Genomic DNA, 26651 nt, shown 5'->3' on the forward strand with positions numbered 1-26651 from the left:
GTATTTTTTCCTGATTTAAGAATCATAATGCTTTCTCAATATCTGCCTTAAATCACTAGAATAGATTTTTTTTTAAGGCAAACTGCAAGATAGTCCTGTATTTTGTTAATATACAACTTGTCCATTTTCCTATATATCTTATCTGATTTGAGGTTGTTACAAATAGGAAAATTGCAGCCCTTTGAGATCTACGATCCTGGGCCTTAAAATTCACATCCTTGGGAGAAGGGGGTTCATGTTGATTTTTCATTGAAATTACACTTCTGCTTTGTTCCGATTTATTCTCTTTAAGGGGAACTTGGGAGAAATTCTGTAAAGCTCATTGGAAAATGCATAGTTAACCTAATGTTTTCACCACACACAGATATTTTGATATCTCTTTCCAAGTGATGTAGATTTGCTTCATGTTGGTCATAACTGAATTATAGAAGCCATATTTTTAAGATAGTAGTGGACCCTTCTTTTTCATGCGGAGAGATTAATTTTTGAAGTAATATAAAAACTAGGGAACAAATTAGCCTAAAAACATTGGGCTTTGATAATGACCCTCACACAAGAGCTGACTCCTATGTACATCTGCTTTTCCTCTTCTCCCTCTTCTCCTCTTCCTCCTCCTCCAAGGCAAGTCCCATTTGGGTGGGGGGAAGATAAAAAAGCAATTGTAAAACTGATTCAAAATAAACTTTAAAAAATTACACTGAAAAGCTAAAGATAATTTGGGGTTTTTCAATGCTGGTGTCAAGCTGGTGGAAAGTTTTTAGCAAGGAGGCAGTAAGGGTATTTCATTGACTAGAGATACTATCACATAAATATTTGACAAACTACCTTGTTACTAAGAGAACAGGTCATTAATAGCCTTAGAGTGACTTTTAGCATTAATTTTTTACCAAGGTAATACCCATGCTATTAAACTTCCAGTAGTTCTTGATTTGTTGAAAGTGTTTATCCCTTGCTCTAACGTCAAAATATAATGGAGTCTTTCTGTGAGTGCAATTTGGTATTAGTATGACCATTTTAGACCTCACTTTAGAAGATATTAGTTTCTAAAGTTTCAGAAAAACGACTAGTGGTAGTCTCTTTGATCTGGTGGCCTGACCTCCGGTAACTGCCTATAGCACTAATTTCAATCTATGTAGATACTTCATTTTTTATTATTTTGAAAAGTAATTTGTAAAGCTCCTAGCCTTCTTGAGTGTTTTTTTTTATTTAATTCTGTCTTCTCAAATGTATCTAGATCTCAATATTTATTAAGATAAAGCCACCAAAGCACCCATTTAATGTTTCCAGGAGTCAGTTGAAACTAGTAACCCAGTAACTCCTAGGAACTTCTTTGCAAATGTTAGATCAGCCATAGTCAAATGACAATGGAAAAAACACTTGATCGTAGGATAAGGCTAAATTACAGTTTAAGAATTAATTAAGCATTACTTGAACTTTAAAGTAGTGTGTTATGGTAGAGACTAGTGGTCATGACTAAAGCAAATGCAATACATATAGAATACTAAGGGATAAAAAAATACATTTCTCAGCCCTAGCCAGTTTGGCTCAGTGGATAGAGTGTTGGCCTGTGGACTGAAGGGTCCCAGGTTCCACTCGGGTCAAGGGCACATGCCTGGGTTGCAGGCTCATCCCCAGTGGGGGGCATGCAGGAGGCAGCTCTCATCATTGATGTTTCTACCTCTCTCTCCCTTCCCTTCCTCTCTGAAATCAATAAAAATATATTTAAAAAAATACATTTCTCAGAATAGGCACTTAAATTCTTACCAGAATGTCTAAATAACATATTTGTCCCTGTTTTGAGGCAACAAAACTGGACACCTTTTAAGACCTAATAGTTGTTTACAGTATTTGAGATGTGTGAAATTTCAAAACAAGCTCACTCTTAAATTTTTATAGTAGTATTAATTTGATATATATAATGGAAATTCATTAAAAATTGTACATTAGGAGATAGTAATACTATATATTTAAACTTAACATGCATAATAGAATATTTGATGAATCAACTAATCAAGGGAGACTTAATGAGAATTTCTTTATCCTATATATATATAATCTTAAATGAGAATACAACCTTGCTATCTAGATAAAAATCAAAAGATTTCTTTTTATGAAGCTTAAATACTAGGCCCATGATATGGCCTTCACCTACTTTAAATTGAATGCAGTTTATAAAAATTGTGTGGTGAGGCATTGAACACTGTAATTGAAGTTTTAAAGAATCTCAAATCCATATATTAGACAATTGCTAAAGGAATATATACATATATAGGTGAAGGAACAAGAATACTCACTTGCTTCTGTAAATTTATAAATAGGTATGTGAAAACTATTTTTGAAAGGCTATCCTTAAGCATTAAAATTAGATACAGAATTTCATTCCTTAAAGAAAAAGTATGAGTCTTTGGAAAAAGAGCCCAGTGTATATTTTGATATAGCTCTTGGAATGGGTATATGCATTTCTGAAACTTATTAGGGTGATATTTAATGTAGAAATGTCCTTTAGAACAAATCAAGAAGCCATAGGCTCTTTCCTCCACCACTTTCAAAGTAATTAGGTTGTTTGTGAATTCAAGATTGGGGAAATAAGCAACCAACAGTGGAGTTGCTAATTAAAATACTGTCATTGTCATGTCCTTACATGTTCATTTTTAAAGGTAGATTTATAACACTATAAACCTGTCCATTATTACTTTTTTCATGGTATAAACATGCATTATAATTCTTGCTCCTAAAATCTGAGACCAGCAACTTAGTTCTGTTATATTCTTAGTTATATGACCTTGAGAAGTTCTTTTAATTAGGGAAAAAACCCACACATACACACAAAACCTTTCCCTCACAGGACACTTGGAATTATTAGTATTTAGATAGTACCTTTATCCCTACTTTATAATATCATGAATTTTTTTTTCCTAAAGAGAAAATTATATTTCCACTTTAGGTTGTGAATTTTTAATGGCATTAAAAAACCTATTTGGTGAAAAATCTAACCTAAGAAATGAGTGGGTCACTTTTTAAATAATGATTTAGCAATAAAAACATTTTCTTCCCTCTTTTGTGAGGGTTTGGTAATGCAGAAGTATAAGGTGGTCCTTCAGAGTTACAGGTTTCCTTTAACACTATGTCCCTCTAGCACATGTGAAATAACTTGTAACTTTCATGTAGGTCATTGTTTTGGGTTCTCAACTCGTATTTTTACCTTAGTTTTGTATATTAGACAGCATGAAGTTAAACTATGGTGAAGTGTCAAATATCTTTTTCTTCCCTTATTGGGATAAACTGGAGGTTGACAGAAGTGTGGTCTGTCTTCCCCATAATGGTTGTGAGGTGAATAGGTTCCAGGTTTTTCTCCTCGTCTTCTCCTCCCCTCCCCCGAAGTTGTAGGCAGCTCGGTGAGAAACTCTTGGTCACTGGGATAGTCTTACTCCTTTGCAAATGAGTCATCGTGTGCCGTAAACCAGCCTTGAGGCCACAGCCTCCAAGCAGCACTGCCAGCGTCTAGGTAGGTGGGTTTTTATGTATCTGAGCCGACCAGAACAGCTAACAGCCATGGACTCAAGTGAATGGAACATAAATCTAAGGGACTATGATTTTATATTACTGTAACCAGTGGTTATCTTACCAAGGAGTGAGGAGTGAAAGTAGTGGGCATGTCTATTGCCGTATTTTAAAAATTTGGGGAGCATACAGTCACCGACTATTTACTGAGCATCCCATCCAAGCAAGCTGTGGGGATAAGACAAAAGCCTCTATGAGGCCTTCCCAGTCACGTTGTGTCACTCACATTGCTTACATCAGTGTTGGGAGGAAAGAACTAGTCTGCCTATCAACTCAGCTGCAAGAAGAAATTAAAAACATGACTTGAAAAGTGCCAAGTGTAGATGTAAACGTATCTATTGAACACCCATTGACGCAGAGCAAGTTGCTTGGAGCAACACTGGTTTTGAGTACTTATTAATGGTGGTGCTTTGCACCCGCTGTTCCTTAAAAATCCTCACACCCCTCAGTTGGGTCTCTTCAGAAGCGTCATCAGTTGTCCCACCCTAGGTTTCACATCTGCTTAGGCAGCAGAACCAAGTTTTGAAAACTTTTATTTCCAAGCTTCCTCCCCTCATCCCTCCCTCCCACCCCCCCACCCCCACCCCACACCGCACCCTTCTCCTCCCGCCGCCCCAAACCCGCCTGGCCCCCCTGGGTTTGAACTTGAAGTTTGGAACAAAGAGAAGTGGAAGTGAGTCTGGTTATTCCGATTACACATAATGCAGTAAAGTGAAGGAATACAATCCCCCCGACCTCCCCCCCCCGCGCACCCCCGCCCCGGCCCCGCAGCTTGGCTGTGGACACGCCAGTGAAGCCTCACAGGAGAGGCTGACGTTAGGGGGCCCAGCCACGCCCGGGCCGCGGCGCCGGGACCCGCGGCGGCTGCCCCCGCCCGCGGCGGAAGCAGGGTCCCGCCCCGCGCCCGCCCGCCTTCCCGCCGGTTGCCCGGCGACGCCAGAGGCGGACAGAATGAGGCCATGTCTCAGGTGCGGGAGGAGCTGCCGAAGAAGAAGCGTTTGGACGCGCAGGGAGTGCTGCGGCACGAAGTAAGTGCAGCCCGGGCCGCCCCTCCCGGCGGCGTGGAGGCCGCCCCGCCGCCCGCGCCCGGCCCGGCCCGCGCCCTCCGCCTCCGCCTCCTCCCAGCGGCCCGCCCCTCGGCCCCGGGCGAGCGGACTCCGGAGCGGCGGGCGCGGTGCCTGCGGATCCGGCAAACGGCCAGAGCGGGCCCGGGCTCCCCGCGCAGATCCTGGCGTGTGTGAGAGCGCCACCCCGCCGCCGCCAACACCCAGAGCCCTGCTGCGGGGCCCAGGCCGGCCCGGGGCCGGGGCCGGAGCGGGAGGCCGAGGGGCGGCAGCTACCGGGGCTGAACGGGGCCCCTGACTTGGCTGGCTTCCTCGGGAGGGCGGCCAGGGTCCGGGCCGGCTCCTCCTGGCGTGTGTCTCACTCCCGCGCACGTTCGAGGCTGTCCCGGCATCAGTGCACTGTGGTCCGAACCCCAGTTAATCGGTGGATTGCTGAGAGGGGCCTTGAGGTGGTGCAGGCTCAGCTCTGCAACTTCCCTCCTTCCTATTGAAACCACATTAAAACAAGCCGGAAGGAGAAAATCCACACTTCAAGTAAAACACACACACACACACACACACACACACACACACCCCACTTGAAGATTCTACATAGAGCAACTAATGGGAACTACTGTTAAATGTTTATTGTGACATGTGGATTGTAAATTGAACTTGTAATTGTTTTTGCTGCTAATCATTTTATTTTACAACAGATGGGATTACGATTAGGCATGTGGTACTGGAGAGATGAAAGCAAAACTCTTGAATTCAGAAGGTAAATTTTAATACAATTTGATTGTAGCTTTTATAAAAATTACATGTGCTTGGAGTAAAAAAAAAATATTCAAACAATACAAAAGGGTATAGAGAATAAAATAAATATCTGCTGAAATTCCCACCAATGTAAACCCGTTCAGTGGTAGGAACTATCTTACTCATCATCCTGACTGTAGAGCCATTTACAGAACTTCACAAAATAGACATTCACCAAATATTTATTTTTCAATAAACCAATTAGATTCAAGCACAGGAAGACTAGAGGCAGGGGATCCATTAGAAGGTTAGCTGTAGGAGGATTACAAATAGTCTCACAGGTAGAAACAGAGTCAGGACTAAGTCCATGTTGGTAGCAATGAAGAGAAGGGTGCAGCACTAAGAAATATTTAAAAGATATTTGGGTAGAATTGATAGAATGTGGTACCTGGGTGTGAAGGGAGAGGGAGAATTAGGTGTTTAGATTGGCCCCCAGATATCTGGTTTGAGTAATTGGGTGGCTGGGATTGCCCAATACCCATACGCAGACTGAAAGAGGTAAAATTGTGATGTGTTTGAGGGTGCTATGACATGTTCACATGGATACGTGTTTTAGACTGTTGCACAAATGAGGCTGGAGGCCAGGAAAGGAGCTGGCTAAGCAGATGTAACTTATAGTTACATTATATTTAGTGTTAAGTAAACAATTTAAAGGATAAAAACAGTACATTAGAATCATAATCAAAAGTTTATATTTCATTGAGTATGTATTCCAAGATTTGAGTAATCAGTCATTTCCAAAGCAGTGATTTCAGTTTGTTCTCAGATTATCTCAGAAAATTTTTGTTGAGTAGCTCCTGAAACATCATACTCAGTGAGTGTGAGATAGACAATGAGAAAGACATCAAGATAGCTTTGGGATTAGACAGACAAAAATCCATTTTTAAAGCACAAGTACATGTAGATATAAATATTTAAGTGCCAACATTTTGTTTCAAACTTCATATATTTATTTACTTTAATGTATATTTTTATTGATTTCAGAGAGGAAGGGAAGAGGGAGATAGAAACATCAATGATGAGAGAGAATCATTGATTGGCTGCCTCCTGCACACCCCTTACTGGGAATCGAGCTCACAACTAGGGCATGTACCCTGACCAGGAACCAGGGACCTCCTGGTTCATAGGTTGACACTCAACCTCTGAGCCATACCGGCTGGGCAAACTTCATATATATTTAAAGGCCATCTCAATCCTCTCTTCTTACTGACCTTCTTTATAAATGAAATAAATTTGTAGTATTTTTTAACTAATTCTCATATAAGAATTAGTTTTTTTAATGTTTTATTAGTCCTCACCTGAGGATATTTTTTCACTGAATTTTTGAGAGAGTGGGAGGGAGGGAGAGAGACAGAGAGAGAGAGAAACACTGATGTGAGAGAGACACATCGATTTGTTGTCTCCCACACGCACCCCGACCGGCACCAGAGATGGAGCATCCTTCAATCCACAGGCTGACACTCTATCCACTGAGCCAAACTGGCTAGGGCAGAATTAGTATTATTTTTAAAAACTAATTATCTTATTTTCCATACAAGCCTACTAATAAATTACAGATAGCAGTTTTATACCGACGTCCTTATTCATAAAATATTCATATATGAAAGTTTCTTTTCATTTATTACCAGATTATTATTTGAAAATAGCTTGATTGATTTCCACTAATTTTGGAGAATATACATGGGATGGTTGCTTTGAAAGGGGGATTACATGCACAATGCTGAACAAAAAAGGCAGTGCTGCAGAGACAGGCCACCCCAGTGCACGGTGCTGAGACAGGGCAGAGGCAGAGGAGGTTGAGAGGGGCAGTGATAAGGGCAGGTGCAGCAGAGGCAGAAGGTCACTGCTCTCAGACTTAGTTCTGTTTGGTGTTGCTCCACAGGTCTCTGCTGAGCGTACAGGACGGCACTGCATCTCTGCTCTAGCCCTCTCCCACGGTAGCATGGAGGGGTGAGATTAGAACTAGGGAGACAAGACAGTGATGCAGCAAACCAAGGAGGGGAGGAGGAGATGACTTGCAGGAGAATGGAAAGTCAAAGACCGTCTAGAGCTAGCCAAAGAGGAAGAAAGATTAGACGAATCAAAGGAAGGCTTCCTGGGGGCGGGGCTAGCCAAGCCCAGGTCTGAGAAGGGGCAGGAGTTGACAAGGCAAAGGGAGATTGGGTTGGGGAGGAGGAGAGTGCATTCTAGGCAGAAGGAACGTGCAAAAGCCCATTCTTGAGAGGGCATGGGACATGTTTGGGACTGCAGGTAGTTCAGCAGGCTGGGTATAGAGTTCCAAGTGTTAAGAGAGAGAGGAGACCAAGGCAAGATCTTGAAAGGTCTTGCATACCATGCTGAGGAAGTTGAAATTTGTTCAGAGGATTCGGGGGAGCCATCAAAGGGTTTTAAGCAGGGAAGTAGCCTGTGATTAGAACTACATCTTAGGAAAGTGACTCAGCCTGCAGTATGGAAAATAGTTTGGAGGGAGACAAGACTGGAGGCAGGGAGATCAATAAAGAAGCAATTGCAGCCCAGCCAGCATGGCTCAGTTGGTTGAACATCATCCCATACACCGAAAGGTTGCTGGTTCCATTCCCGGTCAGGGCACATGTCCAGGTTTCGGGTTTCATCTCCAGTCAGGGCTTGTACTGGAGGCAACCAACTGATGTTTCACATCTATGTTTCTTTCTCCCTCTCCCTTCCTCAATAAAATCAGTAAAAAAAAACATTTTAAAAAAAATTAGAAAAAGAAGCAATTGCCCTGACTGGTGTGCTAAGTGGTTAGAGCATCGTTTTGAACACCAAAGGATCTCAGGTTCCGTTCCTGGTCAAGGGCACGTACCTGGGTTTCAGCATCCCCAGCTCCACAGTTAGGGCTCATGTGGGAGGCAACCGATAGATGTGTCTCTCTCATATAGATGTCTCCCTCCCTCTCTCCCTCCCTTCCATTCTCTCTAAAAGTCAATTTAAAAATAAATCCTCAGGTGAGGATTAAAAAAGCAACAACCAGTTGCAGAAACTTAGTTGATAGATGATGCTGGCTAAAATTAAGATGGTAGCAGAGGGAAGAGAGGGAAGTAGAGAGATTGAAAAGATATTGAAGAATTGAATGATTAGTGGACTGTGAGGGCTTAAGAATGATAGAGGAATTAAGGATGACACATTTTCTGCCTTGGACACCGGGGCAGGTGGTGGCACTTTTTTGCTGAGATGGGGGAAATAGCAATAGTGAATACAAGTTAAAGGGGAATGAATTCAGTTTGGACATACTGAGTCTGAGGTGTCTGTAGGATGCCCAAGCAAAGGTGTCCAATAGGCAGTTTATATGTCTGCAGAAAGATCCGGACCGTAAATATAAAGTTGTGAGTTATTGGTATTAATTGAGTAGATGAAATTACTCAGAGGAATTGAAGAGAGTAACCAAATGGAACCCTAAGATAGGCCCTCAATTTAGGGGACATAATTGGGAAAGGGGGCTTTCAGAGACTTAAGAAAGAGCAGCCAGAAGCGAGGAGGGAATTTTGGAGTTTCGTAAACCCAGATAATTTGCTTTGCAAAGTAACAGCTTGGTCTAAGGGGCATTCACATTCTATCTGGAAATCTTTTCCTTGGTATAAGTCTCCTTCCACCTGGGGCAGGCCACCTTTTACACCTGCTAGCCAACAAGAGTTTGCAGACTTCTAGGTATTCTCAAGTTCAAATCAGGAGAAGAGGTTCCCCAACCTCTTCCCCACCTTGCATTTCCTGGCCTCTTTCCTGGATCAATGACCAAGGAAGTCTTACCCTTCAGAGAAGACCTAGCACCCTCTTCACCGGCAGAGCTTGCCTTACCTTTTCAGATTATATTCTGAGGGAGATACCTATCAGAATACAACAGGACACCCATAACCTCCATGCAGGAAATGGATACACAGTAACGGACAGGGAAAGAGTGGTCTTTATTTCTTAACAGGCAGTCAAGGAAGAGACAGTAAAGAGTGGTTTGCAGGGAGACCTGCGTTCATTTCCTAGCTCTCCTGCTTACTAGGTATCAGTCAAGTTGTCAAGTTACTTAGTTCTGCTAATATCAGTCTCTCATCTATAAGATGAAATAATAATGCCTTGTGAGGAATACACTGAGTGGCCAGATTATTATGATCTCTGAACACATACTATTCTGGCCACACAGTGTGTGTGTGTGTGTGTGTGTGTGTGTGTGTGTGTGTGTGTGTGTATGCAGAGGATTCGGGGGAGCCATCAAAGGGTTTTAAGCAGGGAAGTAGCCTGTGATTAGAACTACATCTTAGGGGGGGGGGAAATATATATATATTAGAGGCCCAGTGCATGAATTCATGCATGGGTGGGGTCCTGCCAGCCTGGCCAGGGGGAGGTGACATGGGTGGTTGGCCGGCCTGCCTGCTGGTCGAACTCCTGGTCAAGGGGACAATTTGTATATTAGCCTTTTATTATATAGGATATACACTGAGTGGCCAGATTATTATGCGTTCAGAGATCATAATAATCTGGCCACTCAGTGTAGATGGTGTTGCATAATTCGTCAGCATGCATGCCCATTTCTTATTTGTTAAAGAGGGAATACCTTTATCCACAGGCCACATCTAGGTTGGCCCCTGAGGCATGCTTCTCTCTGACACAGTGTCTGCACTCCTATCCCTCTTGTCTCAAGTGCCCCTCCTCCCAGCCGGGAGAGAACCAGCAGCCTGTGTGAGTCTTTGCCAAAGTCATTGACTCCTCTGAGGACACCCAGCAGAGGAAACTACACCTCCAGAAGCCTTGAACTGCTCTTGTTTATCTTTATGGCCTAAGAGAAGACTACTAACTCATCACTGACGCGCTCCAACTTGTATGGAAGCCAAGAGTGGGCCAGCCCTCTGCATTTTAGTGACGGGTTCTACAGGGAAAATATGATTTTTTCTCTCATTTATTTCAGGGCAAAGGGAAGCAACGTGATTATTGTGTAATATTAGGAAAACACATTAACAAAATGCAGTTGTGAAAGGACCGGATTCTAAATGGGTTGTCAGGTTGAGGGGGAGGCTGCGGAGGCCGTAGGAGGGTACAGAACTACCTCAGACTGGGGTTTAGGAGTCAATCAGGTTCAGTTCAAAGGACGAAAACAAATGATTACTAGTGATGGTTTTTAGTGATTCCAACTGCACTGAGAGCATAGGCTGCCTTTAGAGCTAGGCAGGGCACTCACAAAGAAATCTGTTTCTTCAGGGAGCTAGAGAATGACTTCGGTCAGCTGGAAAGCCACCCGGGACAAGTGTGAAGTGGGGAAGGCATGTCCAGAGGTCAGAGAATAAAGACTAGAGATTTAGCAGTAAATGCCGACTATTGGCTAAGGGCAGGCACTGCCTACCACACATTTCAAACCATGAGAGTTGGGTCAGCTTCCTGCACCTTTGTCCTCTCCATCAGTGACAGCCATGTACTAGATGACCTTGTAGATGTCCTCTAACTCCAAAATTTTTATTTTATAATTCTAAGTTTGTTTGACTTAGTTCATAGGCTTGATATACATGATAGTCGCAAATGTATTTTTTCAAAATTTTTTTATTTTAGGGCTCTCCAGTCTCAAATTATCTCAAGCAAACTAATAAGGCAAGAAACTTTGAATTGTATGGATGAAACTGAGAAAAGGGTACTCAATAAATTAAAACATTCCTCCAAACTTATCATGAGTTTTGTTTCTTGTTAAGTTGCTACATTTTCATATGGAAATGTTTTGTGTATTACAGTATTTTGAAGGTGCAGATATGTAGAGGCTGAATATAAAGATTGAAATTTTAATATTTTTCTAGATGATTGTTCCATATGTAAATGCATAAGTTGAGTACTGCTGTGCCTCAAATTCCCTTTAGGCCCACTCATAACATATCCTAGTCCTAAGGTTACATAAGCTATGGCCATGATATGATTATTTTCCCCTGGGAAAAGCTTAAGTTCCTAATTTTCTCATTTCTATCACAGTTTTACACCTGCAGTAGAACCCAAGGAAAAAGGAAGGAGAGGCAAAGCTGTTCACTTTGCTGAAATTGATGCTTCAGACAGGTATCTTAATTTCCCAACCTTCATAGCACTTCTCAGCAGAATGGGTTAAGCCTTTGCAAACCTGAAGGAAATGTCACTCCCCTTCTCCTACACTGAAATGCAAATACCCATCAAGTAAAGAGCATGCACTATTTCATAATTATGGTGGGAGTTACAATAGTTCCTATAAATGTATACCTGTAATAATTTGCCTAGCTTTTTATTTTATTTTATTATTATTTTTTAAAATACATTTTATTGATTTTTTTACAGAGAGGAAGGGAGAGGGATAGAGAGTTAGAAACATGGATGAGAGAGAAACATCCATCAGCTGCCTCCTGCACACTCCCTACTGGATATGTGCCCTCAAGAAAGGTACATGCCCTTGACCAGAATCGAACCTGGGACCCTTGAGTCAGCAGGCCGACTCTTTACCTATTGAGCCAAACCGGTTAGGGCACTTTTTATTTTATTTTTAAAAATATGTTTTTATTGATTTCAGAGAGAGGAAGGGAAAGAGATATAAACATCAATAGTGAGAGAGAATCATTGATTGGCTGCCTCCTGCATGCCCCCTACTGGGGATGGAGCCGGCAACCTGGTATGTGCCTGACTGGGAATCGAACCATGACCTCCTGGTTCATGGGTTGACATTCAACCACTGAGCCACATCGGCTGGGCAACTTTTAGCTTTTTTTAAATCTGAAAATAATCTTACCTTAAACAAAACCAAGCTTGAGAATTAGGCTCTTGATACTTAATAGTAAAAGCCTCATGTACCTCAGGATAGATTAAAATCAACTAAAACCTTTCAAAGCACTACTGGAGACTGTTATATTCTAAAACAGGTTGACAGATAAAAGACTTGCTTCAAGAGAGGCTAAGTCACTTCAAGCCTTAGAGAAACGAGGTCAGCAGGGCAACGTTACACTGAATGATGTTAAATGTGAGTAACTGCTTCCTCATCCTTATGTCTTATCTGGTGTCAACCTCTAAGGCAGCTCTTTGTTCTTCTTTCAATTGTCCATCTTCTCTTTTTTAGTTGTTGCTTTGCTTTTACTACAAGAGAGTGAGATGCAGCGGATCTGTTCTTTTACAACATTTATGAGGTATGTAATGCTTGTGAGACATTTTAGATCTTTTATCCTTCATTATAAAGTAACTAGAGGCCCGATGCACAAAATGCATGCAAGAGTAAGCCTTCCTTCCCCCAGCTGCTGGCACCAGCTTCCCTCTGGCAACTGGGACCCGGGTTTCCCTCCAGCAGGCACCTGGGACCCGGGCTGGCTTCTCTCTGGCTGCCGGCAGGGACCCGGGTCCTGGGCTTCCCTCGAAGCCCTGGCTTCGTCCGGAAGGTCATTCGGCTGTCTTGTCTAATTAGCATATTATGCTTTTATTATATAGGATTATATCTGATAAATGATGACAAATCTGATTTTTGGAGAAAGGCCATGGGGCTGGCTCTATGCATGCCATCCTCTCAGGAACCAGGCCAAAGAGAGGACACCAGAAGTCATAGGAGCCCACAATAAAGTCTCAGGGCAAGGGATGCGGAGAGCATATTGGTAGATGAATATGCTGATGTTTCCTGAGTTGCTCTTCCCAAGTAAACTACTTACTCTCAAATCTTTCTGTCTCAGGGTTGGTTTCTGGGAGGACCCAACCCAAGACAGGTAGTTATTAATATCCTGGGGAAAATCTGCAATGCTTACCTTCATCCAGCTCTCAAGATATAGTTAAGGAAAACATGCCCATTTGGGGTTGGAAAGGAGGCAGTAAAAGTCTTGTAAGAATATTTAGAAAGAAAACAGTGACTTCTAGTATAAAAACAAATGAGAAAGGATTGGAAATCAGTGCAATCTTTTTGGAGAGCAAGACTTATGAAACTTTAATATGCATATATAGTGTGCCCTAGCAATTTCACCTAGCAAGTTACCCAGAGCTATGGTTACTTGCAAAATCACTGCAGTAATGTCTATAATATATATATTTTTAATCCTCACCCAAGGATATGCTTTCTCATTGATTCTAGAGAGAAAGGAAGGGAGAGAGAAAGAGAAACATCAATGTGAGAGAAAAACATTGATTGGTTGCCTCTTGTACACGCCCTGACCAGGCATTGAACCCACAACCTAGCTATGTGCCCTGACGGGGAATGGAACCCACAACCCTTTTGGTGTATGGGATGACACTCCAGCTAACTGAGCCACCCACCCAGGGCATATTTATAATATTTTCTAAAGACCTAAATATCCATCAATAGAGAGCTAATTACATAAATTTTGAGACATAGAATACTTGATTCAGCTGTTTAAAAGAGTGAGGATGGGGGTGGGCTAGAAGGGTTTAATGGGGGAAAGGGGGGACATATGTAATACTTTCAACAATAAAAATTAAAAAAAAAAGTGAGGAAAATCTATACATAGTATTGTGAAAAGAGGTCCTTGCTACACAGATGCAAGTGACAAAAATAAGTTGTAAAAATTTGTGTGTATAGCATTAGCCTGTTTGTTACAAAAATATTAAGGCATATTTATGCATATGTATTTGTATTGGTATAGATGTGATTGTTTATGCTTTAGAACAAGCATGTCAAACTTGTGACCCACGGGCCGCACAATGAGTATTTTTATGGCCCAGACAATATAACGGTATGTAAGAAACGTTTCAATAAAAATTTTGTAACTTAATTTTTACACTGTCCTGTTATACATAAATATTAATAACGAACTACCTACACTGTTCACTAATGACTGATTACTATAATCGTGTTGCATTCATTTCTCTTACACGCCTTACACGCTGGTGCACCATTTCTCTCCACTAATACTAGCAGTGAATATTTTAGCAGCTGATTGCTACATCATTAGTCTTGTACTGACTTGTTTGGTGTGCGCAACAGGAAATATTTTGCTTTTGGAGAACAAGAAAAATAGGTTTATTTGTGTTACGCTTATTAATTTGTGCAGTTATTAAGAGTCTGGTAAGTTAATGTTCAAGAAAAAATATTAATTTTTATTAAAATGTTGTATTATTTTATTTTAACGATTATTCATTTATTTCAGCCCTTTGTATTGAACATGTCTCTATCAAAATAAACTTACGTTTCTATGAACATTGAAGCTTTTGTTTTTTTAACGCTCACATAAACTTAAACCTTGTTTATTTGGCCCGTCTTAGCCTTTGAGTTTGACATGCTTGCTTTAGAAAGTTAGGGAAGTGTCAATATTTCTCTCTTTTCCATGTCCAGCACAGCTAGAGAGCGGTCTAGTTCCTGAGTAGGGGCGGCTGGGGATTGAGAAAAATGAAAGAGACAGACACAGATGGAAGGAAAAAGCTGGGACCGGGTGGGACCGCTGCCCTATTCTGATGGAGAGACAGTGACCCAGAGCCCATACAGCGTGTTTATTTTATACCCCCAAATACCAGGAAGTTTTACTTAAAAGTCAAGACAAAGGAGATTATTTGCATTCTTGGGTGGGCCCGAGTCATAGAGTCCTATTCGTTCCTGGTGCTTTGCTGGATTTAAATAATAAAACCCACTCCCTGGCACCTGGGCAGAAATGAAGGTCAAGCTGACAACACTTCTGCCTTTTGGCAGAACGTGTTTCCAGCACGTGGCTTTGCCTACCGCCCTGGATTCAGCTGACAGTTTAAAGAAATGCCCAGGTGCCTTCCCAGGCGCTCTCTACAGATAAGGATTCCTAACAAACTTGAATAGGATGGTGACAGAGGGGTAAGAGGAGAGAACTTGTTTTGGTTTTTTTTGAGAGAACTTTTTACTTGCTATATTTGTGTATCTTTTTTTTAAAAAAACAATGGGAAAATATTACTTGTATAATAAAAACTTTTTAAAATTTAAAAATAATTGATAAGCAAAGCATCAATTTAAGTTGTCAATTAGCAGAGTTATAATTTCATGTCTGACCTTCCAAAAAGCCTTATTTGAAAAAATCAGATTTCTTACATCTTCAATAGATTTCTTACATTTAATAGAATTTTAAATGGAAAAGTAATTGTATGGTAGATATAACATGTATTTCTACTTATTAAGCTGTGTTCATATTTTTTTTTGAGAAACTTATGTTTGAAATATGTTAGAATTAATATCTTTTATTTTCATCTCCCATAGGAATAAGAATCTTGATCATTTCCTCATGGCATTATTGTACTATTTATCTCATTACTTGGAAAAAAGCTCACTGGAAAAGCAGCCCAAAAGCTATATGGTGTAAGCAGAATTTTGTAATGTGCTTTAGAGTTTTACCAGTATTAAAATGAACTTTTGTCTGTGGTGAAGAGGTGATGGAAAATTTTAAATCTTTGTAGTAAACTAAAACATTTTACATGAGAAGAGTTCACCAGTTTTTAAAGTTCACTGAATAACTCACCCAATGGGTATTCTGGTGAAAAAAAATATTCCAAATAATATAGATCAGCACTGCCCAATAGGAATATAATTAGAGCCACATATGCAATTAAAAGTTTCTAGTAGCCATATTTTTATTTTTTAAAACATATTTTTATTGATTTCAGAGAGGAAGAGAGAGATAGAAACATCAATGATGAGAAAAAATCATTGATCAGCTGCCTCCTGCATGCCCCCCACTGGTGATCAAGCCCGCAATCCAGGAATGTGCCCTTTACTGGAATTGAACCCAGGACCCTTCAGTCTGCAGGCTGACACTCTAGCCACTGAGCCAAACTGGCTAGGGCTCTAGTAGCCATATTTTTAAAATGTAAAAACATACAAGTGAAATTAATTTTAATATATTTTATTTAACCCAATGACCCAAAAATATTATCATTATAATATGCAGTAAACATTAGGTAGTTATCGATGAAATGATTTACTATTTTTTTTTAGTAAGTCTTTGAAATTTGGTACCTACTTTATACTTAAAACATATCTCAATTTAGATTAACCACAGTAAGTTTTCTATAGCCACATGTAGCTTCATGGATACCATATTGGACAGTATAGATATAGATATTATGTGTATGCTTTTTTATGTTTACAAAGTTCTTGCCAAAAGGTTTGTAAGTGTCTAGTAAAAAACTAAGCATTTAAAAATTTAACAGATTTAGCCCTAACCGGTTTGGTTCAGTGGTCAGAGCATTGGCCTGCGGACTCAAGGGTCCCAGGTTCGATTCCGGTCAAGGGCATGTACCTTGGTTGCAGGCACATACCCAGTAGGGAGTGTGCAGGAGGCAGCTGATCAATGTTTCTCTCTCATCCATGTTTCTAACTCTATCCCTCTCCCTTCCTCTCTGTAAAAAATCAATAAAATATATTTTAAAAATTTAACAGATTTAACCAAAATAATATTTCATATCACAGGAAAAAAAAACTCACAAAATTTCTTAGGCTGCATGTGAAGAATTTAACTGCTTTAGACAAAGGTGACTCAGAGCAACACACAGGGAAAGAATCTGGAACTCAGAGTCCAGAGCAGAACAATGCCTCTCAGGCTTGGTGACCTTTCAAAACCCATGGAACTTTCCAAGTGCCCAGCCTGCCCTTTGCCAGTGCATGTGGAACCAACCCAGTGATTTAGCTGTTAGGAATGCTGGTAGAGTCATTAACCTATTGCTGCAGAATGTTTTCAAAATGCAAAATCCTTGTATACAACCAAGCAGTCTGATTTTATGGATAGATAAATATATCTGGACAGCAGTTTTGTAAAGAACCAAATAAATAATTCACACTGCTGCTCCATTTAAGCCATCATAATATGCAACATCCATGTTATTTCAGATCTGCTTTTCAGAGCAGGGCATCCAGAGATCATAAAGTGCTCCTGTGGGAGCCAGCAAAGGGGCTCAAGCCGACTGTGGGCTCAGAATGTTTGAGGCGTCTTACTATTCCCAAAAAGAAACTCGCTGGACTTTGGTGTCATGTTAGCTTATATGTTGTAAGGTGTTTCCTCTCCTAATTCTGAGGAATATTACTAATCTAGCAGATATTTGTTTAATTTCTTAATTTATGGAAATAGATAACAGAAGAAAGGTTCCTTAGTTATTTTAAAACTTATGAGAACACAGTGGTATAAGGTAGACTTTCTTAGAAGGAATCAGTTACAGAATGATAAAGAAAAACAACACACACACACAAACAAACAAGTGCATTCTCTTTTGAGCATGCCCGTGCCTTCCCCCAACCTTCTTTTCTCAGGTGTGTATTTTTGCTTTCTTTCTCCTAAGATCCAAGGGTTCTCAGGAGACTTGCAAGCAGGGGAGCAGTGGGCAGCAACAACTCACCTGGGCTAACCCCCTGAACCTGTCTCCAAGGGCCCTTCCTTTGCCTCTATAACTTGTTTCCTGAGTCCATTCAGCCCAGCTGGCTCACTTTTTTCACCTCCGTGACTTTCCTTCCAAAAAGCCAAGGCAGCCTCGCCGAGGCTCAACCTTCCTCACGTTTCCAAAGGGTCAGGGCAGCTCCGCCTGGCTCCTCCTGTTGCTATGATCTTGCCTCTTTTGGCTTAAGATCTTCCTCTGTTTTACTGTCCCCAGCTTTAATAAGCATATTCTCAAATAAACAAATAAGACTTAAAATCATTGATTCTCTGGTGTGATTCTAAAAAAATTATGGTAACTTCATTTTCAGGCTTACAGTAGTCTGTTGCTTTACTTATTATAATAGAAATAAATATAGATTGCATTGAGATATGTGGACATAAATAACTTTAAGGAAAAAAATTGATTTTAATCGAACTAGTTAGATATAACATAGGGATAATAATAGTACCTACTTCACAGAGTAATAATGCGTATTTATCTTAACCTAGTGCTTGGCACTTGGAAGAAAGGCCAAACTGTGAGAGAAGAGCAGAAAGGGAGGTGGAAGGATAGCAAAGATACATTTGTTGGTTTTAGATTATTAAAACCCCTATTTCCAGAAGAAGAAGCCTTATCCACATTTCATACAAGAAGAAGAAACTACGGCTCAGAGAGATTAAATAGTGGGCATACCCTGTAATTGGTGGAGCTGACCTTAGAACCCGGGTCTACCTAACTCCAAAGTCTGCTCAAACCACTGTGCAAAGTGCCCACCACCTGCTACCAATCAACTCTGCTGGCTTTCCCAGAGTTCATCCACTTATAATTAGGAACTACAGTGGATAGATGTTGATGTGAACAAAACTGACTCCATCTCTGTATCCCTGCTTTTGTTTCTCTTCAAGTTTCCATGCTGAGAACTCTGACCTAACTAGTCTCCACCAGCACTAAAGCCTCAGTTAATGATTAGCTGTGTCCTGTAAACTCACACAATCCTACCTAATAATAGACAAATATGCAAATTGACCGTACCTTCGCTAGGCCCGCGATTGGCCAGGAGGTGCGGGGGGGCTGGACTCGGGGTGGCCAGGGTGGCCGATTGGGCCGGCGGGACGCTGAGCTCGCGTTGCCAGCGGCAGCTCGAGCTCAGCGTCTGCGCCATGGCTGTGCTGCGGCACAGAAGGGGCCTCTGGGGCAGCGAGCTCATGTCCCACTGCGGACCATCAAAAGCGGGGGAGCTGGGTGCCTGTCCGCTCAGGCACCAGGCCTTTCAGAAGCCTCCGGCAGGGCAGAGGCTTCTGAAAGGCCTGGTGCACCAGCCAACAGGCACCCAGCTCCCCCGTGATCGAAAGCGAAAGCGTGTAGGGGACCCTACACGTGTATGATTCTATCATGCACTGGGCCTCTAGTGTAATTATAAAGGTTCCTGTCAGTAAACGGCCAGAATGACATAGCAACCGAGATAAATATCAAACTAGGTGTTGGCATCAATTCTAAGCAAGTATCCACCAGGAGATATGGTTCCTGGCTTGTACTACATTCTTCGTCTCGTCAGTCATTAGTAGTCCAGCTATACTATAAAATATTGGCTGTAATAGCTGTCTGATGGCAGAGTTCGCTATGCAGACCTAGACCACTGGATTGCCTGTCTGCCCCAATTTTGTCCCTTGCAAGTAAATTACCCTAGAGTAAATTCTATTATAATGAATGGACTTGCCTGCTTCATTTTTGAGTCTTAAGATACCTCTTTGGTTCAGTGGTCACTGTACCTCTACTCCACCGTCAGACATATAGTTTCTGAACAAAGGCACAATTATGTATGCAGTTATTTTAATGTATGCAGTTTTAAACATGTCATAAGTCTTTTTTGTTATTACAGTCTTCATAATTATAATTTAAAAAACATATTATTATTGATTTCAGCGAGGAAGGGAGAGGGAGATATATAAACATCAATGAAGAGAGAGAACCATTGGTTGGCTGCTTCCTGCACGCCCCCAACTGGAGGTTGAGCTCAAAACCCGCGCGTGTGCCCTGTCTGGGAAGCGAACCAGGGACCTCCTGGTTCATGGGTAGACGCTCAACCACTGGCTGGGCCTTAATTACAATTTTTAATGGTGGCATAACATTTCATCAATCCAATGTATGTTATTGACTTACTGATTTACCTAAGAGACAGTATGGTATAGTGGTTAAGGGTACAGACTTTGGTGCTTGGCTTAAATTCCACAGGAGTCACACATTAAGTTAAATGCTATATTAAGTACCTGGCTATATATATTTTATATATTTTGGGAACTTCTAGTTTTTCTGATAGATAAAAGATAAATAATGATTGAATTGAATATCTTTTTTTTAAATTTCTTTATTGATTAAGGTATTACATATGTGTCCTTATCCCCGAATTATCCCCTACCCCCCTGTATTGAATATCTTTCTTTTTTTTAAATATATTTTATTTATTTTTTACGGAGAGGAAGCGAGAGGGAGAGAGAGTTAGAAACATCGATGAGAAAGAAACATCCATCAGCTGCCTCCTGCACACCCCCTACTGGGGATGTGCCCGCAACCAAGGTACATGCCCTTGACCGGAATTGAACCCGGAACCCTTCAGTCTGCAGGCCGACGCTCTATCCACTGAGCCAAACTGGTTTCGGCTGTATTGAATATCTTTATGCATTAGATTTTTTCCCTAATTTTGGAAGATTAAAAAAAATTCCAGGAGAGATTATTGGATCAAAGTTTATGATCAATTGTATGGCACTTGAAATTATTTTCAAATTTTTTTCCAGAGGGTTATACCTGGGCTTGTTTTAAATGCCAGGTTCTACCCCAACCTACTGAGCCCGAATCTTTGAGAGGGGGTGGCATTGGGAAACTGCACTTTCAATAAGTAACCCCAGGCGATTCTTACATATATTAAAACTTGAGAACCATTGGCCTAAAAGTCTCAAGGTCTTTCTTGACTGTTGTTTGCTTTGTTTTGTTTACAACAACAAAAGAATATTAGCCACTGGCAGCTCTGGCAAAGCAGGGGTGAATGGTGAGGGTGAGGACTACTGAAGGACACAGGCAGGCAGGCACAGTGATGGCTGTCGGGTGCTTGCGGGGATGTGTGTTGGGTTATGGGAAATTTGGGCATTTAAAGTTGGAACCCAATTTGTCTATTCCAGAAATCTATTTTATTTCAGCCACTCACAGGCCTTCTCATCACATATGGTAATGATTTGTGCTTTGAACTATCCATATTATTCTCAAACCCCCACAGCATAGCCTCATGTAGTTAGCCTAGTGATTAACATCAGAAGAGGCAATGATTTTTCCCTGTTGTTTAGAGTGCATTTCTTTGGTTTAAATCTTCCTGAAAATTAAAAGGCAAGAAAAATGCTGCCTGGCTGGTATGGTTCAATGGTTGATCGTTGACCCATGAACCAAGAGGCCACTGGTTTGATTCCTGGTCAGGGCACATGCCTTGTTTCAGGCTCAATCTCTAATAGGGGCCATGCAGAAGGCAGGCGATAGATGATTCTCTCTTATCATTGATGTTTCTCTCCCTCTCCCTTCCTCTATGAAATCAATAAAAATATTTTTTTTTTAAAGAAAAAAGTTAGTGATACATTTTCCATAGTAGTCATTGGACTGTATTGTGGGCAATATTGTTCCCTTCTATACTGCAAAAACTTTTTTATTTTATTTTATTTTATTAAGTTGATTGGGGTGACATTAGTCAACATGAACATGTAAGTTTCATGTGTGGGTTTCTATGTTACAAGATCTGTATATTGCACTGTGTGCCCACACCCAAGTTAAATCTTCTCCTGTCACCTTATTTTAGGCCCTCCTTCACGCCCCATCCCCTTCCCTCTGGCAACCACCACACTGCTGTTTATGCTCATGAGTTTCAGTTTTATATCCCATGTATAAGTGAAACCATATGGCTCTTAGCTTTTTCTGACTGACTTATTCACTTAGCATAATGTTCTGAAGGTCCATCCATTGCAGAAACTTCTAACATGCTTCAGACATGCTGTAACCTAAGAACAGGCTGCCTTAAAGTTCATTTGCAATTCAGTTCAAACTGGGGTATGTTTTCAAGGGGAAGAAAGGTTATTGTAATTAATGCCAACGTTTCAAAGTAGTAATCCCCAGATGCCTGCTTAGCAAACACAGAGGTGCGAATAGGCACACATTGAGCCCCAACCCTTAGTAGTGACATCAGGAACCCAGGGAAGCTCAGGTGGGAGTCTCCATGTTTTAGCAAAACAGCAGGGAAGTGGGCTGCTAACTGCCTCAGAAACCAAGATAGGTAATAAATTAGGACTGCCTGTATATGAAATTAAGGATATACAGCATAAAGTATAAAGAATCTATAAAAAAAGTGAAACCGGCTGACATGGTTCAATGGTTGAGAATCGACCTATGAAGTAGGAGGTCATGGTTTGATTCCCTGTCAGGGCACATGCCTGGGCTGCAGGCTCGATCCCCAGTGTGGGGTGTGTAGAAGGCAGCCGATCAATGATTCTCTCTCATCATTGCTGTTTCTCTCTCTCTCTCTCTCTCTCTCTCCTTCTCTTTCCTCTCTGAAATAAATAAAAAAAATATATATTTTTAAAAAATGAAAATTCACCATAAATTTGAGATGCTGATGACAGTGATAAATATCAAAGGACTTTGAGGACCTCTGCCACAGCTTGAATAAGATAGATGAAAGGACAAGTCGGATGTGTGGATTCACTTGCATGTCCTTCAAAATAGTTTATACTTCTGGCTTTTCATTAATGAATGTAGGTATTTGCCAAAATTAATCCACATTATCGTTTTTCTTTTCAGGGGCCTTGTGGAGAAAAAAGAGATGGAACTGGTTTTAACTAAGTTAGAAGCGGCACAGAAATACTTGGCGCAGAAGTACTGTGTCCTTGTCCTGGGCTTGGGAATGCCCGATAAGCATCACATGTGCTGCGGGAGGTGAGTGCACACTTAGGATTTCCTTCCATCTCCATTGGTTTGAATATCCACGTCCTTAAAACTCTTAAATGTGACTTCGGGTGCCCTGGAGAAAGGTTCCTTTTGTTGTTGTACAGAATAATTGAGCTCAGCTGAGGCTCTGCCCCCAAAACATGTGATGTTTCTTTTGAGAAAGCCAAGGAAGTATGGGAAGAATCCCAGAATCTCTGCTGATATTTTAACAACCATCTACTGCTTGGGTTTAAATATCTTTTCTCTCAGTTCTGGCTGGTTTGCTCCAGTTAGAGCGTCAACCTGGGGACCAAAGGGTCTTGGGTTTGATTCCCAGCCAAGGGCATGTACCTCGGTTGCAGGTTTGTCTCTGGCCCCTGTCAGGGCACGTGCCAGAAGCAACCCAGTCGATGTGTCTCTCTCACGTCAGTGTTTCTCTCTTGCTCCCCTTCCCCTCTCTAAAAAAATCAATGGAAAAAATATCCTCAGGTGAGGATTAACAACAACAAAAAGTCTTTTCTCTCAGCATATATCAGATTAGTGGAATCTTGCTCTCAACCAGGAAGGCTTCCTGCTGCCACACAAAGGCCACTTGGCTGCCTTTCGAGGGAGACCGAGTGATGGGCCAGTGTTTGATGGGTGTGTCCCCTGCCCTTTTCCTGCTTGTTTTGATGCAACAACAGTTGTGGATACAAGCTAGTGAGGTGATCCTGTTTGTCATCCTTTTTACCTAAGGATGACAATTTATACACTACAGTAATTAAAATTTTAAAGTGTCTTGCCCGGCCGGTGTCGCTCAGCATCCACCCATGAACTAGGAGGTTGAAGTTCGATTCCCAGTCAGGACACATGCCAGGATTTCAGCCTTGAATGCCCAGTAGGGAGCGTGTAGGAGGCAGCCGATCGATGATTCTTTCTTATCTTTGAGGTTTCTATCCCTCTCTCCCTCTCCCTTCCTCTCTCTGGAAGCAATAAAAACATATTAAAAATTTTTAATTATTTTTTTGCTTTAGTTATGCTACTTTATTTATTCATTTATTTAAATTTATTGGGGTGACCTGAACATATAGGTTTCAGGTGTGGGTTTCTATGTTACAAGATCTGTATATTATACCGAGTGCCCACCACCCAAAGTCAAATCTTCTGTCACCACCTGTGAGGGCTTCCTCAAATAGGACTTGAGTTTATTGTTGTTTATATTGATATATTTTCAGTTCAGGCTCATTTTCTTTGTTGTTTTTTGTTTGTTTTGCTTATACGTTAGTTTACCTGTGGTTTTACTTTCTGAGGTTTTCATTACTCGTGGTCAACTGTGGTCTGAAAATATTAAATGGAAAATTCAAGAAATAAACAATTCATAAGTTAAGTCACACTCTGTTCTGAGTATTGTGATGAAATCTCATGCCATCCTGCTCCATCCTGGGATGTGACTCGTCCCTTTGTCCATCGTCTCCATGCTGTATAGCTTCCTGCCCATTAGTCACTAGTGTCTCATTCCGAGGGAAGAGCACACTGCTGTCCCCAGGCTATTGATCGCATGGCATAGATTATATTTGCATGGCATAATGATATATTTCCACTTCTTATTGCACCCAATCACCATAACCATTGATTTTTTTTCCTTTTTCTTCATTTTAGTCTTACCCTCTAGTTGCTTTATTTCCGTACCTACTGACACCTCATGTTGCCTCTTCATCATATTTCCACTCCACCCAACACTCACATCACCAGTAGCATTTGGAAGAATACATTTCTTGGCTTGTTTATCCTGAATTTATATTTATTAACCTTTGATAGAACACTCCAGGGGTTTTGATCTAGGTAACCTAAGAAGTTGGAGAAAAACACATTGGGACTCATTACCAATGCATCTTGCCAGCATTTATGTGCCTAAATAGTCTTGGGGCCACAGGTATTGATCCTGCAAAGGGACCTTTTGAAGATAAGGGTTTGTTCACTGAACATTTGAGCTTCCCTCTCAACCTAGAGTTGTGATCTGTTATATTGCAGGGAGAAAATATCAAATACACAAAAAGACTGGAAATTCTTTGAGGTGAGTCACTTATGCTTGGGGGCTTTTCTCTTGGATGTGAAATTGAAGTATAGCAATAACTAATAGCCATTTGCCAGGTGCTTATTTATAGTGAATGCCCTTTTTCAAAAGGATGCTAACAAACTACATATTTTTGGTCTGATTTTCCCCCTACAAAGGTTAGTACATGTATAATTTATCACAGCTTTTTAGGAATGTTGAAAAATTGGATTGACTGGGTTTACATCTATTTAGCAGTTTTATATAGATAGGTGGGAGTTTTTCATATCATAGCTCTGGGTTGTGATTCTTGCCTGTTTTCCCTTGTAGTCCTTTTATACTTTCTGTGCATATGTAGCTTGGATTGTTTTCCGACGTCAACATTTCTCAGAGATTGAGGAAGAAATAGGGAGGCTCTTTCGTACCAATATGTTTAATATTCCTCGAAGGAAGCGTGAGGATGAAGAATCAGGCGGGGAAAAGAAACGCATGACATTTGTACAATTCAGGTATGGCCTTTTGACATTCTAAGCTCAAGGATATTTCTAGAAAATAGAATGATGTGACCTAAATGTCACCTTTACCCCCATAGGAGAATGATGGCAAAACGCCCAGCGATTAAAACAGCCATTCACATGCGCTCCCCAGTCATGTCTACTCTGCTGCCGTCTCTCAGAGAAAAAGCTCAGAATATCTTTGAGAAAAAGAATCAAATCAGCACCAGGTTCCCAGCCCAGATGCAAGAGCACATGGAAAAGATGGAGTCTGTGCCCATGCCAGTGTAAGTGGCCCAAGGAAAGAGAAGAGAGGGCCCCGAGTATCATTTCCTAGGTTGGACCAGGAGGGACAGGGGCTCAGACACCATGCCTCTGCCAAAAAGCTGAACAAAGATGAAAGCACCATCTTCCTGCCCACCCCTGCTCCTTTCCACCTGTTTCCTCTCCAGAGTAGCTCTTGGAACACCCTAGACTAGAAAAGATTGCTAGAACATTAAGCTAGTTCTAGTTTGGACAAGTGAGTAGCAGACTTTATAAGGCTGAGGTTTTTCCATTAGAAGAATCATCTTTGGGAAATGGGGGAAGGACCCGTACCAAATCTGGTTTGGGGCTGAGTTTTTGACCCATATTTAAGACCACAGTGGTTCAGGGAAACAGGGAATGCTTAAAAAAAAAAAAAAAAGCTGTGTGTACATACACACAACCACAGCCATATACCTTTAGTCTTTGCCCTTACTGCTTTAGTTATACCAATAATTCTTTTCACAGAGTTGGCATTTTGGGGCAGCCTCGATGTCTGTTCAACCCCCACACTCTTCTCCCCCTTGAACCAGAAGAAAACATGAAATCGCCTGGGAGACAGTCTTTCCTGATAGAAAGAAATAACGTAAGGATTCGGGATACACTGGACTTGGTCATGAAAACACTGTCCTCTCAAACATCATTCCCTAAGTAATCTGGTACATTCCATTTCTGTAATTAAGTTTGCTTTGTCATTTATTTACCTCCCTGGCTTCTGTGTGACTAGAGTAACATATCAGGACATTTAGCCAGTGTTCTAGTGGACTAGTGAAGAAATATTCTTTTTATTAATTTCTAAGTTCATTTTTGCTTTATAACAAAGTGTCTTTGATATGTTTGTAAAAAATTTTATAAAAAGGCAAATTAAATATTTTAAATATTAAACCTCTTTCTATGGCTCTATTATTACTGGCAGTAAGATATAAAGTATATCTGATTCATTTAAAAACCTTTTAACATATATGTTTCATTAATTCTTTTATTTATTCATTTAACAACAAATATAGATTAAGCCCCTGCTCCCTTCAAAGCCTTGTGTTGTGTTATGTGGAGAGAGAAGATCATCAAGACGGAGACCATATCCTCCAGGTCTGGGTAGTAGAAAGGATGAGTAAAATACGTGCCTGTTCACAAAACCATATTGAAGATGAC

General features: G+C 41.0%; 1 protein-coding gene across 2 annotated transcripts; it reads left to right on the forward strand.

The window, feature by feature from the left end:
* Positions 1-4403: 4403 nt before the first annotated feature.
* On the forward strand, positions 4404-26354 carry PPP1R36 (protein phosphatase 1 regulatory subunit 36). 2 transcript variants are annotated; one of them, XM_079768236.1, is made up of 11 exons: positions 4404-4589; positions 5321-5382; positions 11376-11456; positions 12284-12381; positions 12478-12544; positions 15568-15666; positions 22545-22679; positions 24681-24723; positions 25033-25211; positions 25295-25483; positions 25968-26354. In XM_079768236.1, the coding sequence occupies exons 1-11, from the start codon at positions 4521-4523 to the stop codon at positions 26152-26154; spliced, it is 1209 nt and encodes a 402-aa protein (XP_079624362.1). In that variant the 5' UTR covers positions 4404-4520; the 3' UTR covers positions 26155-26354. The 2 variants fall into 2 exon arrangements, with proteins under 2 accessions (XP_079624362.1, XP_079624363.1); XM_079768237.1 differs by lacking the exon at positions 15568-15666.
* Positions 26355-26651: the final 297 nt, after the last annotated feature.

The sequence above is a fragment of the Cnephaeus nilssonii genome, assembly GCF_951640355.1.
Source record: "Cnephaeus nilssonii genome assembly, chromosome: 4".
Taxonomy (NCBI): Eukaryota; Metazoa; Chordata; class Mammalia; order Chiroptera; family Vespertilionidae; genus Cnephaeus; species Cnephaeus nilssonii.